This window comes from Brassica napus, chromosome A7 (genome assembly GCF_020379485.1).
Source record: "Brassica napus cultivar Da-Ae chromosome A7, Da-Ae, whole genome shotgun sequence".
Classification (NCBI taxonomy): domain Eukaryota; kingdom Viridiplantae; phylum Streptophyta; class Magnoliopsida; order Brassicales; family Brassicaceae; genus Brassica; species Brassica napus.
In genome coordinates, this window is record NC_063440.1 from 26292122 (window position 1) to 26309282 (window position 17161).

The 17161-nt window shown below is 32.9% G+C and overlaps 2 protein-coding genes across 2 annotated transcripts; one reads left to right on the forward strand and one right to left on the reverse strand.

Annotated features, from left to right (window-relative positions):
* The first annotated feature begins 5573 nt into the window (after positions 1-5573).
* On the forward strand, positions 5574-6894 carry LOC106357302 (dehydration-responsive element-binding protein 2D). The gene has a single exon (XM_013796986.3). It carries the CDS (start codon positions 6001-6003, stop codon positions 6619-6621), a length of 621 nt encoding a protein of 206 aa, XP_013652440.1. The 5' UTR covers positions 5574-6000; the 3' UTR covers positions 6622-6894.
* Positions 6895-7905: 1011 nt separating this feature from the next.
* LOC125576363 (protein WALLS ARE THIN 1-like) lies at positions 7906-10151 on the reverse strand. Its single transcript, XM_048736270.1, has 6 exons — positions 9874-10151; positions 9725-9787; positions 9519-9635; positions 8818-9247; positions 8568-8719; positions 7906-8453 (listed from the first exon to the last, which is right to left on the reverse strand). Exons 1-6 carry the CDS (start codon positions 10086-10088, stop codon positions 8264-8266), a joined length of 1167 nt encoding a protein of 388 aa, XP_048592227.1. The 5' UTR covers positions 10089-10151; the 3' UTR covers positions 7906-8263.
* Between the last annotated feature and the right edge of the window lie 7010 nt (positions 10152-17161).

The window sequence follows — 17161 nt, forward strand, 5'->3', positions numbered from 1 at the left end:
TTTCCTTTTTGATCAAACAGCACAAGTTTTCATGTCGAAAAATCAAACTTAAGACTAAGTTATCAACGTTCTTATTAGTACGTTAAACATTACCTGTACGTAACTTATACGTCGTAACTATAATATAATGGTGGATGCGAAAATAATAAATTGAAGAGAAAGATGAAAGAGATAAATTTGATTGGGACATCGTCGAAGATACGGGGCCAAAGGGATTTGATTCGAGATCTTCACTATGTCTGCCTAAAAATGGTTACCGTGTGCAGCACCGAGTTTTACGATACTCCCCACAAATTTGGCAAACATTTTTTGACCCTTTGAAATAGTAAAGAGACGATCAATTATGTAATAATAGTTTTGCAAATTTTATCACACTTTCCAAACATCAGATTTCATAACATTGATTGAAAATATTCCTAATATCCAATAAGTTATTTTAAAATTTTGATTCGTACATATGATTAATCTAATAAACTTGAGTTTCAAATAATTTTTATAAATGCTAAATTCAATAAATTTCAATAAAATATCCCAAATTATTTATCCAATATATACCCCCTTAATTTGGTAAAAATATAAAGCCAGCATTTTAATTTCCCCTTAATAAACAATAACAATAGTTTATATATAACCTATAGATGTGAAAACTAATAAACTCCAATGAAGCTTTGATCGGAATTCCTATCAATCATCGTAAAGGGGACCTCTTGTGTTTTTCTAATTTGTTAAAAATTAACAGTGTTTTTTTTTTCTTATAAAGGTTTCTTCTTTCTTTTTTGTATGACAATCAATAATGAGTATATATATATTTAATAGTGTTTTGTTGTTTTTGGTTTTCCTTTTCCATAGTCGACATGAATTGAGGGTTTCGGAATGTACCTAATTGTTCAAATTTAAAGTTTTGAACAAAAGCTAAAAGCCTAAAACCCAAAGCCTCCATGAACAACGCACTTTGGCAATCATTCTCCTAACATCTTGAAAGTCTATATAAGAATATTAAATGTAATGTATTAATAATGAGTGATAATGTGGACTTTTATGATGCTTTTGAGTTGGAATACACATCACATTTTTCTGTCCTCTAAATATATATATTTTAGATCCCGCCAACATATAAATCTGTTTACATATTAGGTGTTTTGGAGTGTGTAATGTGTATATCTTGAGTGATTAAAACATAAATAGATGAAAAGTAATTGATCACAAATATTTAAATTTATTAGAATAAAAGGGTTATATCCACAGATAAAAAAGTAAAATCAGAGACAATTTTTCAGATTACATTGAGATTACAAAAACATAAAATATTTAAGACAATTTTATATTTTATAACCTCAGCAATGATACTTACTACATGTTTAATCCAATAAAAGTGGCTCTATATTGTTAGGCCCAAGACCATCTCCAATGCATTTTGTTATTTTCACCTCTAAAATAAGAGAACTCTATAATAGAAGTGAGATATGCTCCAATGTATTCTCCTAAAATAGCAATTTCTAAAATATAGAGTAAAAAATAGAGGAATGCTATTTCTTCCTCTATAAATAGAGGAAAAAATAGAGATCTCTATTATAGAGGAAGAAATAGAGGTGGGTTGGAACAATTTCACCTCTAAATGCTATTATAGAGGTAAAAATAGCAATGGGTTGGAGATGCTCTAACATCATCTCTAGATCCATGACTCGTTAACTGGTTAGCGGGACCCTCGACAAAATAATAATAATGAATCATATCATTTTAAAGTATATCAACATAGATAGATGAGTAGGGAGCCGGTGGTCAAGTGGTAAAGAAAAAAGTTTAGGATGTCTCTGTCATGCGGAAACTAAGTCATATTTTATTGATCACTTTACACGGATATAAGTTTCTGTTTTTCGGTCCATTTGAATATCCGAAAAGGTCTATCTGTAAACTACACTTTACTCTAAGAGATTAAGTCTGTGTTTTCAATAGATCCGGGTTTGTCTCTTTTCAACTAAAAAAAACATAGACAGACACATAATCATATACGACCAGTAAAACATTGATATATGTGAAAACAAACCCTAACGGAAAAAAATAACCGTCACCAAGAAAATAAGACTAGAAGGATAAACACAAAACTCTTAGCAAGATTAAAGACAAACCCTTACAATAACATATTACTAAATCTGAAAATCGAGAGAAACTCTCACAATCATTCGAAAGCACGGACACATAGCTAACTGCTCATAAAATTGATAAAACGAAATTTACAAATTTTTTTATTATATGCTCATAATATTTCCAAATAGTAATCACCACAGTACACCAAAAAGACGAATCGTCAAATTAATAAATGTAATATCGTACGACATAAAACAACATTGCATATGCTTTGTCCAAAGCTCTCTATATAAAGATTCCTTTATTATTAGCAAAACTTTGAGATGAAAGCTGTGATTCGTTTTTCTACGAAAGCGATGTGTAGCTAGTATTGTTTTTGTACATTAACTGATTAACATCGATTGAAATTTGCATAAGACGGTTTTGTCGCAACACAGACGAACAATTTCAAAGCCCACGTGCTTCGAACTCGTCTTTATCCTACTACAGTTTCTATTGGTCTCCTAATCTCCCATTGATTAGAGGTTCTATTTTCTTTCATCTTAAGTTTAACTTATGGGCCGTCCAAAGAACAAAAAATTAACTTATGAGAAAACTATAGTATTCTTGTTAATGAAACGAACTTCACCGATAATCATGTGGCTGCCTGTATGGCCCATTCTACATGGAGCATTTATGATAGAAAACCCTATATATCCGTTTTGAAAAACCTATATATCCATTTAGAATGGGCCAATTCTACATGGAGCCAATATATTTTATGGAATTATATGGGCCCTTTTTTTATATCAACTCATGATGAAGCTTTTCTTGCAAGTATCAGTGTAAACTTGATTCTAGCTGTTTTGTTCTGAAGATTTGACAAGTCCTTGCAGTGAAGAACTGTAGATGATAAATTACCTTAAAAAAACAAAAAAAACTATTATGGATATTAAGCCTTCTTCTTCTTGTATTTCTAATCTAAAACTTAGGTTAGTTGAATAAGTCTAACTAACGCGTTCTTAATCGGTTGACGAGGCATGAACTAGCAAAAGTCTACAAAATTCAAATGACCTCATATGTAAAATTAAAAAATGAACGAAAATGATGTTGGATCCTTATAACTCAATATCCTTGAGCACCCATCACCGAAGAATAGAAAACGTTAAAGTACTAAAGGTCAAAGGATAGAGCTTTTAGTACGGTTCTCTGGTCGACGATTACTTGAGTTAACCAAATAATAATGACTATGATCTCATCTAAATCTACTAAAGAAAGAAAATCAACTTACTTTTGTAACAGATTCCTCGAAACTCTTTAGCACGACGCATAGACACGGTTTCTTGCTTCCACTGGAAACGTTAGATATCTCAGTCAAAATCAACCTTAATGATATATAATTAAATATCTCTTTGCTTACAAGGTATAACTAAAACCAACTCAGACTATACACCAAAATACAACGCACTCATCATCACCACAGAGACACAGTAAACAAAAGTCTGACTGGAAACAAAAGAATTTCGGACATACTTACTAACTCAGTAAACCATGGGACATAATCAGACGCCGATGCAGACGGCGATACAGACCAAACCACGAGGTATGCAGATTCTACTATCAAGATCTTCATGAATAATTTTTTCATATTTAAATGTTCTGAATACGTGATTTTGCTAATTTTTACAATATTCATCAAATTTTAATGTGTTTAAATTTCGAAAAGTAATTCCTAAAACCATTCCGTGTTGTGTTTATGATTGTTTACAAAAAAAAATTATTTAAATATCCATTTTGTACTCGAGAGAAATTAGTCATGTTTTTTTCTTTTCTTCGTTATGGTTGGTGGGGGCAGAACAATTTGTGCAGACACCGAACGAAGAACATCGCTCAACCACAGTGATGAACCAAACCGGTACACTAAACCGGACAGACACCATCAAGTGGCCTACCATCATCATCTGCTTCATCTTGGTCATAACAGGTCAATCCATTGCAAAACTCCTCGAGAACTACTACTACCTCCATACAACCAACAAACTGAAACGTCGAGCCACATGGTTTCAATCTCTCCTTCAAGTCATCGGGTTCCCCTTCCTCCACACTCCTCTCTACTTCCTCCTTTATCCCGACCCTAGGAAACCGAACCAACTTCTCCTTCTTCCGACCGAACCTCTCTCAGACTCCTCACCCTACTTTACCCTGGTATCGGCGTGGGCATGGTGTTTCACGCAAGACTATACACCAAAGGTGATGTAGCGGAAACCTTATAAAATATAACTAGAGATCCGTTGATTCTTAAAATACCCGGAAAACTAGGATAATCACAAAGATCTTATTTAGTCTAAAAATACTTAAGATCAATGTCTTTTTTAATTCGTTGAGATCACCTATGATCTACCGAAAACAAGAAACAAAAGAGAAATCTCTTAACTTTTATTAATAATCAATCAACTGAATACAAACTTAAGCCTAAACGGCTATATATAAGAAAACCTTAAAACCCTAAAACAATAAAGATAACTATCTAAATTTAATATAATATTCCAAATATCTTCCAGGCTATGGTTTTATGTAGTTTATGAGTTGATTGATTATTAATAAAAGTTAAGAGATTTCTCTTTTGTTTCTTGTTTTCGGTAGATTATAGGTGATTTCAACGAATTTAAGAAGACATTGATCTTAGGTATTCTTAGATTAAATAAAATCTTTGTATTATTCTAGTTTTCCGAGTATTCTCATAATCAACGGATTTCTAGTTCTATTTTATAAAATTTCCGCTACATCAGTTAGTATTGATAAACATATGGTAATCCTCATTTTGCCCTTCTTCAAGATTCATATTCAAGTAAGAGTCTATTCTAATACTTCCATCTACTGATTCCGTAAAATGCTTCTTATGTTTTCTTGACATTGCACACATTTACAATAAGCAAATTTAGAAAACACAGAAATGAGGTATCTACTTCAGGGGAAAGTAACTAACCATCTAAGACTTCAACGAAACCACCTTCAGTTAAGTTCTCATATAGTTCATAAAGATTACAAATTTTGCTCATTTTATTTCATGATGAATAAGTCAAGCTTATTAGTTCACAGATTTTCTAGTCAATATATATATAAATAAATTGAAAAAATCCCTTAGACCTTTAGTTTAGTCCAGAAACTAAACTTGTTTCTAATTCAAGTAAAAGAAGTACTAACATATATAGGCATATCTTGCACACACTTAATTTGTAGGATTGTGATATCACTCTTTAATAAGTAGCCTAGCGAAATGATTTATTAACAAACTAAATTATTCCTTATGTTTTATTTAAAATAAATAATGTGTCAAATATCGATACAAACAATATCTATTTCTGTTTATCAGCAAAAAGTAATATGGTTACTTTATAAAACCGACAAAATCAAGTTATATAAAGTACTTCTTTTGCAGGCTTTTACTTGTTTTGCTAATTTCGCTACGTTACTATATCTAAATAACCTTATATTTTTCCACTATTTATTTGTAGCTGTTTAATATTACAAATCCATAATTTTATACTGGATTGGAATGCGTTCACACGTCAATTACTTAATAGTGACATATTTTTTTATATTTCCCAATCACGGATACCCACTTATCTATCTCTCTTTTGTTATGAGCAAAATCTCACTTCTCTCTCTCTGTCTGCTGATCTTACCATCCTTTGTGCCAAAAAGAGAAGGGTCTCTCAAGAGACAAGTGTTAGGATTACAAAGACAACACCAGCTTCCTCTTCTCGACACGACCCTCCGTCATGTCTGCGCCAGCTATGTCCTCTCCTTGCCAGTTGCCACGTTTTAATACTCCCTTCCACTATATATACACACACTTACATTTCCTCATGTCTTGCCTTGTCACTCACCAAAAGTCGTCAAATAACAACTCCTTCGAGCTGTCAACATCAGCATATGTCATCCATAGAACCAAACGTAATGATGGTTGGTGCAAATAAGAAACAACGAACGGTCCAAGCTAGTTCAAGGAAAGGCTGTATGAGAGGAAAAGGTGGACCTGATAACGCGTCTTGCACATACAAAGGCGTTAGACAACGCACTTGGGGCAAATGGGTCGCTGAGATCCGTGAGCCTAACCGAGGAGCTCGTCTTTGGCTCGGCACTTTCGACACCTCCCGAGAGGCTGCCCTGGCTTATGACTCCGCAGCTCGTAAGCTCTATGGGCCTGAGGCTCACCTCAATCTCCCTCAGGAGTCCGTAAGAAGTTACCCTGAAACGAGACAAACGCCAAGCAGCAACTCGGGTGGAAAAAGCGACTGCTGGTTCAACAAGGAGTCGCCTTGTTCATCTAACGAGATGTCATCGTGGGGAACGAGAGAGGAGATATCATGGGAAAATATGAACGCTGATTTGCCGGTAACGGATGATTCTTCTATATGGGAAGAAGCTACAATGTCGTTAGGGTTTCCGTGGGTTCATGAAGGAGATGATAATTTTTCTGCGTTTAATACTTGTATTTCCGGTGGCTATTCTAATTGGGATTCCTTTAATTTCCCCACTTTCAGGTTTCACTAAACTCTCTTAATTATAAAGACCTTATCATATACAATATACAAAATATACGTAAAATAATCTGGGATAGGAATATGTCTTTAATAAGCATACAGCATGTGTAAAATATACATCAGCTCCGTGTTATATATATGTACATGTACATGTGGTTGTCTGTAGTGTAAAGCAGATTCTTTCGATTGTTTGTCAATCCGCCCCGCTCCGAATCATTTTTTCGATTCAAAAACTCGAGCTGCACAACAAAAACTTTTATATCAGTATCCGTTCTGCTAAAACTCGCGGGTAACCCGTCAAATCTGCGGGTAATATTAATTATATTAAAAATAGTTATTTTAATTAAAAATGATTATTTTCTAATTATATAATAATTATTTTTAATTTATATAATGGTTATTTTAAAAAAAACTATTAAAATAATAAATTTTTAATTAAAATTATATAAATGTTTATTTATTTTTTTTATATTTTACGAAAAATGTTTTTTTGAAGAAATTTTTTTTTTTTTAATTTGTGGATTGGCGAGTATCTGCGACTCAAATTTGGCTGAGCCGCACCCGCTCCGCTCAAAACAATCTCGACCCGTACCTGCGATTTAAAAATTTCAAATTGTTCGATCCGCACCCGTTCCCCGACGGGTCAAATGGGGCGGGACCCGCGGATAATAATTTAAATTTCCAGCTCTAAGTGCAATGTATTTTTTTAATGAAAACGTGAATTACGTTGTGTAACGGTCAGTGGAAGACTGCATATTTCTCTATTTCCTGTGGGCTTTGCCTATTGTCTCGTTTGTTGTGTTGTATCTTTTTTGGTTGTTGTTATCTCTTTCCATCTTTTACCTTGGCTAACTTCACGTGTAACCTCTTGCGTTCCTTACTAGCACTGCATGATAAATTGGTAATGCACATGTGGCTCGTTTGTGCGTGGCGCGACAATATATCTTGGCCCATATTTACGGTAGCCACGTAGTCGTCGATGCAAACACCAAATCCTGAGCCATATAGCCCACTAACATACACTATAATTTTGGCTGGATACCTGATGCACTCTCTGCTCATAGAGGTATAGTGGCATATGAAGAGAAAATATGATTGATATTTTAAAAGTGTTTTTTGGTAAAAATATTTTGATAAGTTGAATTCAGTTTTGACCTTTTTATTAAAATTCAATTTCAAGATTATGGATTCTTGAATATTAGATCAACTTTTAACAAATCATCCTTTTCTTACTTGAATTCAGATAAACCTATCCAAATTAAATATCCTGACAGTGATAATAATCGAAAGCATAAATGCAAATTATAACGTTCTATTGATGATAGAAAAGCCAAGAAAAACCACAAGAAATGTAATAAAAGGCATAAATATTTCAGCCAAATATAATAATATTGAGAAGTCCCAGTCCAAAGTTCCCATAGTCTTCATCATCACCATCATCAACATCATCATCACCACCATCCTCATGAACAATGATGTCTCATCCACCATTTTCCCTCTCAAAAACCTTTCGTAGGTAATTAAATATCAAGAAAAAAAAACTAAAATAAAGAAAAAAGCAGACACAAAAGTCATAAAACACAACGGCACACCATTGTTCCCCCTTTTAATTGGGTAATGGCATTTGTAATTATTGAGGAATACTCCATTAGTCAAACGTTGCTCGTTGACTGATGGAGCAGTGGAGTTGTGATGGAGCCGCGAGAAATGGGTGCACGCTCTATACCATGCTCCGCGGAGGACTGGATCGCCGCCTTCTCTAGAGCTGCAAACTTCCTCTCTTCGCTCTTACCGTACAACACAAAGTAAAGTCCCGCTATAATCAGCACAGCTCCAATAATACTGCCAATAGAAATCAGCCACATGGAGCAACAAGTTTAAATTCTCGTTTCGCTCCTTAGAAATTGTATCATTACTGTAAATCACCCGTTTATATTAATTATTAATTTTACGTACCCGCCCAAGTAAAACTCCTCGCCTAAAGCAATCGAAGCCATTATGGCAACGACCAAAGTCTGAACAGGTTGGTAAACAGCAACGAAGACTGGACCCCCTCTGTCAATACACCAAATCTGAACCGCAAACGCGATTCCAGACGCCACTATTCCCTGTAAAATATAAAAACGTTAGGACTAAACTGATCAATTTTAAATTACAGGGCTAAATTCGAAACAGTTAATAAGTACAGGTGTAAGAAAATACTAACTGCGTATAGGATGGTGAAAAGCTCCCAACCGGAGTGAAAAACCCAAGCCTGAGAATCTCTTTCGCAGAAAGCAGCGATGATCACGAACTGGATGATTCCGAACAAAAGGGTGTAAGACGTAACCGAGAGCCTCGCCGGATAAGATTTAAGAACCGGAGCTTGAAACACGAGCCAACCGGACCAGGAGAGACAGTGACCAATCAGGTAGATGCAGCCAAGAGTCCAGTTTTTTGGCGCGGCGTCTCCAAGCGGCGCTAAGACGGCGGAGGCGGCGGAGTTGGTTGTGAGGAGGTGAGCGTGGAGGTTGCTAGTGGGTGTGTAGATGGTGGGACCCTTGTAGAGAGTGATGACAGAAGCTCCGGCGACGCAAAGTGCTGTTCCTAAGACTTTGGAGATGCCGTCTCTTCTGTTTATTCTAACTTTCTCAATCCTGTGTTTGTTTTCAACATATGTAGCATAACAGTGTTGTTACTATTATGGTCACATAGTAACTATCATTATTTTGTAGTTTTATTCGAAATGGCATTTAATGTTGTCTATGTATAATATTATCCACTTATGGTAGGTTTCTGCTACGTTGAAATGTCAAACCAAAATTATTAAAGTAGTTTGTTATGTGTTGTAGCTGTCCACGAGTTTTAAATTATATATTTATTTCTTCGTAATTGAAACATGAGAAAAAGAGTGCGATGGATCAATACCTGAGAAGAGCAGCCATGAGAAAGGTGATGGCGGGAACAGAGTTTTGCATGGAAGAAGCAAACGTTGGTGAAGTGTAGTCCAGACCCAACAAGTAAAACCCTTGGTTCGCTGTTATTCTGTGTCGTGTAATAATTCAAGAACATGTTCATTTATAATCCAACTTTGTTACTTAAAATATCAAAGTAAGAAATATAAATATATATACCCGATGAGTGCCAAAAAGAAGAACTGGATGATAAAGTTGAGAGTAATCGCTGGTCTCTCTTTCCTAAATAACACAAGATTGGTAATTAAATCACTAATTTATTAGTTAACAACAGCAGATATATAGAAATAGGGTTTTTAAAAGAATACTTTTCGAGGAAGTAAGCGAAGGGAAGGAGAAGAAGCAAGGCGATGATGTTACGGTAAACAGGGAAGACAAGTTTGCTGATTCCCATGTTAAGAGCAGCTCTCGAGACCACGTGGAATCCTGCGTAACCGAATTGTAACGTGAGCATCGCTATGTGAAGCTGAAGCTTCTCCGGAACTCCCCATATTGCTCTCCGGTTATCGGTGTTATCAGACATTGGAACTGATTTTTGAATCGAACGACGACTGGGATGGAATGAGTGAGTTTGATTGAGGAAAAGGAGGGAAGTTGTGGAGGTATAAATATTGGTAGCTAGCTATCTCATTCCTCTTTGGCTGTGGGAACCACCACTTGAGAAATTTTAATATGGTATTTCTATTAAATGTATATTGTTATAAGTTTTTTTTTTGTCGTCATACATTGTTATAAGTTTATATGGTTAGGTTTGTCGACGATAGAGTGGCACTCCTTTTGTAAGCTACAATTTTACAGAGGTTTCATGGATATTGGTATCTAATGATGAAGGACATGGTTTCTAAAATCAAAACCTAAGAAATATTTTTAATTTCACCGGGGATTAAACTCAATTTATGTTGTTACTTTGATTAGCTATCATTTTCATCACTTTAAATTTCATAGAATGATAAACTATTCATTATATGGTCAAAAATGTCTAAAACATTCAGATTTTCATTAAACATCAAACTGAATTACCTATTGGCCATTGGCATTCCTAGATAGAGGTTATGGCATATTGAGCTAAAAGTCCTTAAAATGTTATAACAAATAAACAAAACATTATGATAGATTTTAACTACATGAATGAAGAAGCTAAGAGTCCTTATAATATTATTTCAGATTTGAATTTTTATATTTCTGTTTGCATTTTAGTTCCTATAATTACACACATTTTCTCGTTTATCGTTTTAATTTTTAAAATTTTATATCTCATAAATATTTTATTTTTATAAATTTAAGTTTTACAGTAAATAAAACTTTAAAACAAGATTTAGAATATTTTAAAATTAGATTTAGACACAACAATATACAAAATAAACTCAACAAAAAAATATTTTAAAAATTACATGAATACATAAATATTATAACAACACTAATAGTCATGTTAATTTAATCCGGAACCTCTAAAATCTCCAAAAAAAATTTCAAAATTTTTTTGTGTAACCAAATATGATTGTTGTTGTTGTTTTTGATGTCTTTCAGTACTATTATTTTTTGTAATATAGAATGTATTTACGAATATCAATATCATCAATAGATGATAAGTTTTTTAGTAATATTTATTTTCATCCTTCATTTTTTCCAGATCTAATATATTTACAAATACTAAATTTTTTCAATTTCAACAATTTTTAGCTTGTACTCTACAAATTAAAAATAAGAAAATCATTTTTTTAATTTCGAATTGTACTAATTAATCATATATGCTTTACCAAAATAATTTTATGGCAAATTAAGCTAAAAAGTCCTTATAATGTTATAACAAATAAACAAAAGATTATGATAATATTGTGTTTAACTACATGAATGAAGCTAAATCAAATTGATTAAACAGACGAGCCCGCAATGTGTAATATTTTGTTTTCTTTTTAGAAAATAAAGAACTCTTAAAATGTGTAAAGGGGCAAAGGCTTGTCTCCCACATTCTTTATTTTTTTCTGCCTGTTCTAGCTGACATGACAACCCTCACGCCACTACTCATTAAGAGCATGTTTATCGGCGTCGCTTAGGAGGGTTGTTTAGCTAAATTGGCAATTAAAATAAAAGGAAAATAGACAATTAAACAAAGGACGTCGCCTAATTTGGGTCTCGAAGGCACGTTGCTTAGCGGGTACGTGGCACAATCAGGTTGGCTGGAGGAGCAGTGTCATCTTTCGTCTTTTTTCTTTTTCTTCTCTCGGTGGCGAAACAGTGAGTCCTCGACTCCTCGACGCCATGAAGCCGCTCTGCATCTCGAGATTGGAGACCATGGTTGGTTGTTTCTCCCCTCTCCGATGCTCCAATCATCAATCCCCAACGTCTCAGCTCTCCTCCACTGCACAGTCCCTGAATCATCGGCATCGTCAGCTCTCCTCCACCTCAGTTTCGACATCGTCAGTTCATCTCCGTCGTGCTGCTCATCGTTAGAATCAATTTCGCCGTCGCATTCGAAAGACTCGTGAAACATCAATGGCTACTTTTGGCTATTTTGCACATCCAGTCCTCATAGTTTGGTTCTTTTCTTTTTGACCCCAACTCAGCTTTAATATTTAAAAATTCATTAAGCACCCACTAAGGGATTGCACCAATAAACATGCTCTAACACAACCATCATTATTCTTTTTATTTTTTATTGTATCTAAAATTACTTTAATCTGAAAATCAAAAAATTTAAAATAAATAGGAAAAGCAAATTTGTTTATTAATGGTTTTAGTTTGTCCTTTCCTTTCATATTTATTTGGCAGCATGGCGTTGCTACTAATTATTACTTGTACAGTAATATCAGGAGTAGCAGTCTTCCAGTGCTATTAAATTTCATTTTAACATCTCTTTTATAACATTCGTTTTAAGTTTCCATTTTCTATCTATTTTTATAATTATTATAATAATTTTTGTAGGGACGATTTCCACGCGCACTCGTGAACCGTGAGTCCCACAGTACCTCTTACTTCGTAGGCACACTCACACGCTCAATCTTTATGTGGACGCTTACACCAAAATATGATCGGTATTTTTATTAAAAAGGCTTTCAATTAGTTATTATCTCTATTTCTTCTAATTATTTTGGTTGCATTTTCCTACAATGGTTGCTTGTTGATTGTATGCTTTCATATTTCCTTTCCTTTCCTTTTGTTTTGTTTGTCTGGAAATATCGACAATATGTACGTATGAGCGACTAATTTGGTAAAAAATGGTCGAAACATGTGGATATCCACGTGAAATCAAACCAGGTATGTATTTTCTTTTCCTTCCACGTATGTTTTTTTTTTATCAACTCCTTCCACGTATGTATGAACATAATTACGACACAAAGAAATGTTCATGGAAATTTTTGTCACAAAACTGTTTTAGATTAATTAAGTTATGTAATATTCTTTCGTAAAAAAACTATATGTATTATTCATTTTTTTTTAAAGAAAAACTATACGTAGTATTCATCATATTTTCCATTTTATCATGAATTTCTTTTTGACGTAAAATATTTTTATTTAAGAACGATGAAAAAGTTATAATGATCTTTCTTATATAAGATTTATGTTGGGAAAGTTTGGTTACTCTCCATTTTTTCACTGAAATTGTTTTAATTTCTTATATTTGAACTAAGGGAGTAAGGGGTGTATTGAAATTGTGTTTGTGTCTTGTAAATTTATTATAATATCAGTATATTTGATTTGCCGGAAAAAGAAACAAACTACTCCCTCCGTCTTTTAATATAAGTCGTTTTGGAGAAATTTTTTTGTTCCAAATTATATGTCGTTTTCGGTTTTCTATGTAAAATTTATTAATAATTAATGTTTTATGACCAATGGTAATATATCTTCCATTTTTCTATTGGTTGAATTGTGGTTAGGTAAATAATTAATGATATTTTTGTCTAGAAAATATAAGAAATTAATGATTTTCTTAATCTACGTGCATAACTGTAAAACGACTTATATTAAAAAACGGAGGGAGTAGTAAAATACTTCAAAATTATTTATTATTTTGAATGGTTTGCAGTTTAGGGGGAATTTTCTTTGTAAACAAGCAGTTTAGGGGGAAATTTAGGTTGAAATAAATGCTTGTTTTGCTTTGGTAACTACAAAACTATCATTTGAGGATACGATAAAACATAAAATATAGAGATCACGAAGCTAGGTTATAGATCCGATCATAAGGCCTATATAACTAATAAATAAACTATTTTTTGGTGCTGATTGCTGAATGTGGTATTTTTTTCATGATTAAGAGGATATGGAATGTTTCCATTCCGTTTAATGTGATTGGCATATAAATACCAATATATTTGGAAAGAATAACTTCAATTTTACCAATTCAGTAACACGAAGAATAGTTGATCCAGTTGTTACGTAAGGCTTCAGAGAGGAAATAATAGTTTCCTATTCTAATCATTCAAACGTATATGTATTTTTGAAATGATTAATATGTATATCAGTATATGTATAACATGAAATTTGTGTTTAGATTTGGATGTTGCAGTGTATTTATTGGAGGGATCTTCTCGACAATGGCATTATGAATACGGTTGAGCATACGTGTGCCACTTGTACGACGACTTTCATCACAAAATACTCCTTTCTTGAAGTAGAAAAGAATATTAGTTGCTAAAAACGTTTCAAGACGGATGGAATATGATTTTACTTATCTGTATATAATGTATGTAACCGATATTATATAACCGATGTACTACGTTTATTTTTATTTTTTGAAGAAAGTACTACGTTTATAGTTAGTATTAGATTATATGTGAAATGTAGTTTAGACTTTAGAGGCATTAATAATAGTATAGTTATGTATGAAAGTTTGCAACAAGTCTATATAACGTTTATAAAGAAAAGGGTATATGGCGGAATTCCTTTTTAGTAATCTGTTCGTAAGTTCACTCGTGAAAATAATAAATTGTTAGGAAAAATACCTAATTAAACAGCGATTTTATTGTTGGCAGAAAAAAAACAGCAATTTTATTTTTAAAAAGAAGGGCGTATGGTAAAGACTAAAGGTTCACTATTAATTCGCCCAAATTTCCGGAACTAGTGCTCACAAAGTATTATTTAAAATACAATTAATCGAATTATTAACTAACATTTTTCGTCTTTGTGACAGAAGATAAACCCTTTTTAGTTTAAAAAGAAGAAAAGAAATCCCCTTGTGGCTTGTATGTTGTAAAAGAAGACAATAAACCATTATATATAAAGTTAAAGGTTGCGACTAGATTGAGTTTTTTTGGAATAAAACTCTTTGGAATGGCCAATTCCTATTGATTCTAAAATAAAATTACCAGTTACGTGGGATGAAAAAAAATCCTATTCCAAAAATTTATCTGAAATAAATGGAAACAAAAGGAATACAATAGTAAAAGATTTAGAATAAAAAACTTACGTGAATGAAAATGAATGGAACATAATTAGGTATTGTTAATTATGTTAATATATTATACACGTGTTATTTATTTGCAGTCAAATTGTTGATTTGTTAAGATCTTAAATTTGAAATTATGATATACATGCAATTTGTTACAACCTTAAACTAAAAAATAGCAACATCTTTTTCTTATTTAAACACTCTTTCGTAGTGATCAAACTTACAAATCAAAAAGTTGCTTCTCTCATATTAGGAGGTGATATCACCTCTCATCACTGTTAATCTGTTATACTGTTTTTTTTTGTGTGAAAAAGCTTAAATATTAATGTTTTCAAATTGATGAGGTTTTATAGTTGCCTCATTGTTACATATTACACTTCCTCCAAAATTATTATTTTTAATCTCTGTTCGTAGCATTTATGAATTTTATCCAGAAACATCAATAAACGGTGAAGGAAATTGAGAGTACTCTTAGGATATGAATGGTGACCAGGAAACGGCGATAAATAATGCATTTCTTAACGTTGCTAAAAAATTTCACTATTCACAAAGAATAATTTTTTTTTCTCATTCCCTACCATTCTTTTTTTGTAGAGAAATAAAGAACAAAAGTATTCTTTAATAAATTTGGAAAGGATTCTTTTCATTCCTGTAATTTTATTCATTTACGTTGCTTTTCTGTTCATTCCTCTTGTTTTCAGAATGATCACCAGTCGAATAATTTAATTTAAAAATTATAATTAACCCATTTCATTCCTCTTAAAAGTTATCATTTATATTATAAAAATGTGTTCCTGCAGTTATCCATTCGGTTTTATTTTGTTCCATAATTTCTAGCTTTCCATCAACAACATTTCGAGTCTGACTGGTGACCATTCTGGAAACAAGAAGAACGAATAGGAAAGGAACCTAGAGGAACAGAATTACAGAAATGAAAATGAATGGTTGTTTCATTCTATATTTAACAATGAATTAATTTATTCTTTATTTCTTTATAAAAAAAGGAATGGTAGGGAATGAGAAGGAAAAATTATTTATTATGAATGGTGATTTTTTAAGAAATGTTAGGGAATGTTAATGAATTAATTCCATTCATTCAGAGCATTCATAAATTTTACTTTTATCGTCTCATTCTCTCAGCAGGTAAAGGGTACAAAACCGGGTCGGGTAAGACCCATCAAAGATAAAAACGGGTCGGGTTAGGACCCAGCAAAACAATACCAGCAGACGAAGAAGAACAGGGAGGCCACTCTTAGTTGGGATATTTAATTGCTTTGTCTCCTTTCTTCCTCACTTTATTTCATTTTTATCATCTTTGTTCGCCCACGAGCGAATCTTCTTGTCTCCGATCTATTTCTCTCCTTTTCTGACTCCTCTTTTGAGTGTTTTTTTTCTTTTGTTGTGAAAGACCTCTTTTGAATGTTTTTTTTTTTTTCCTCTTTTGAATGTTAATACACAAATATTATCTTTTAACCTAAGTTTCTAAATAAAATAACGTAATTACTTTAGAGATATTTGAGATGATCACGTACAGAGGACTTACAAGGAACCAAGTATGTTTTTTTTGTTTTTGAAAAACGGAACCAAGTATGTTCAAGTGACATCCCATAATTTCATTTTCTTTATGCTTTTGGATTTTTATGAACTTTGAACCCGTACATTTTTATTTTTGACACCCATTTTATGTTTTCCCCTAGTATATATATAAATTATTCATGGATCTGCAACTGCTCATGCATAGTTTCAGAGTCTTAATATGACTAAGCTATAAACTTACGTATTCTCTCGCTAATCATCCAATTCACTAAATGCTGCCACTTATTCACGACAACACAGGGGACTTCAAGTATTTACTACAATACTTCATAATAGTACACGTTTGACTACAAGAAAGAAAAAACTGTTCCGAACCAGAAGCGTATTGCCTGAAGAACGTACACAGAGTTCTGAAAAATGGATCACACTTAATGACTGTGTATATACCTTGTAAGTGTACTTGCAATTTAATGGTGTTTGGTCATTGTAATACAAGGGAACAAATCTCTTCAATTATAAGCTTAAGTACTGTAACTGTACACGTTTGAAGTTGAATCAACACCCGGCTTTCTATAAATCAAGGTATTAGTTTGAGTTCCGGTATGAGATGGGATTAAATGAAACAACTATCAATGATACTTGATCCAGCTCTAATTTTGTGATATAGTTATGTC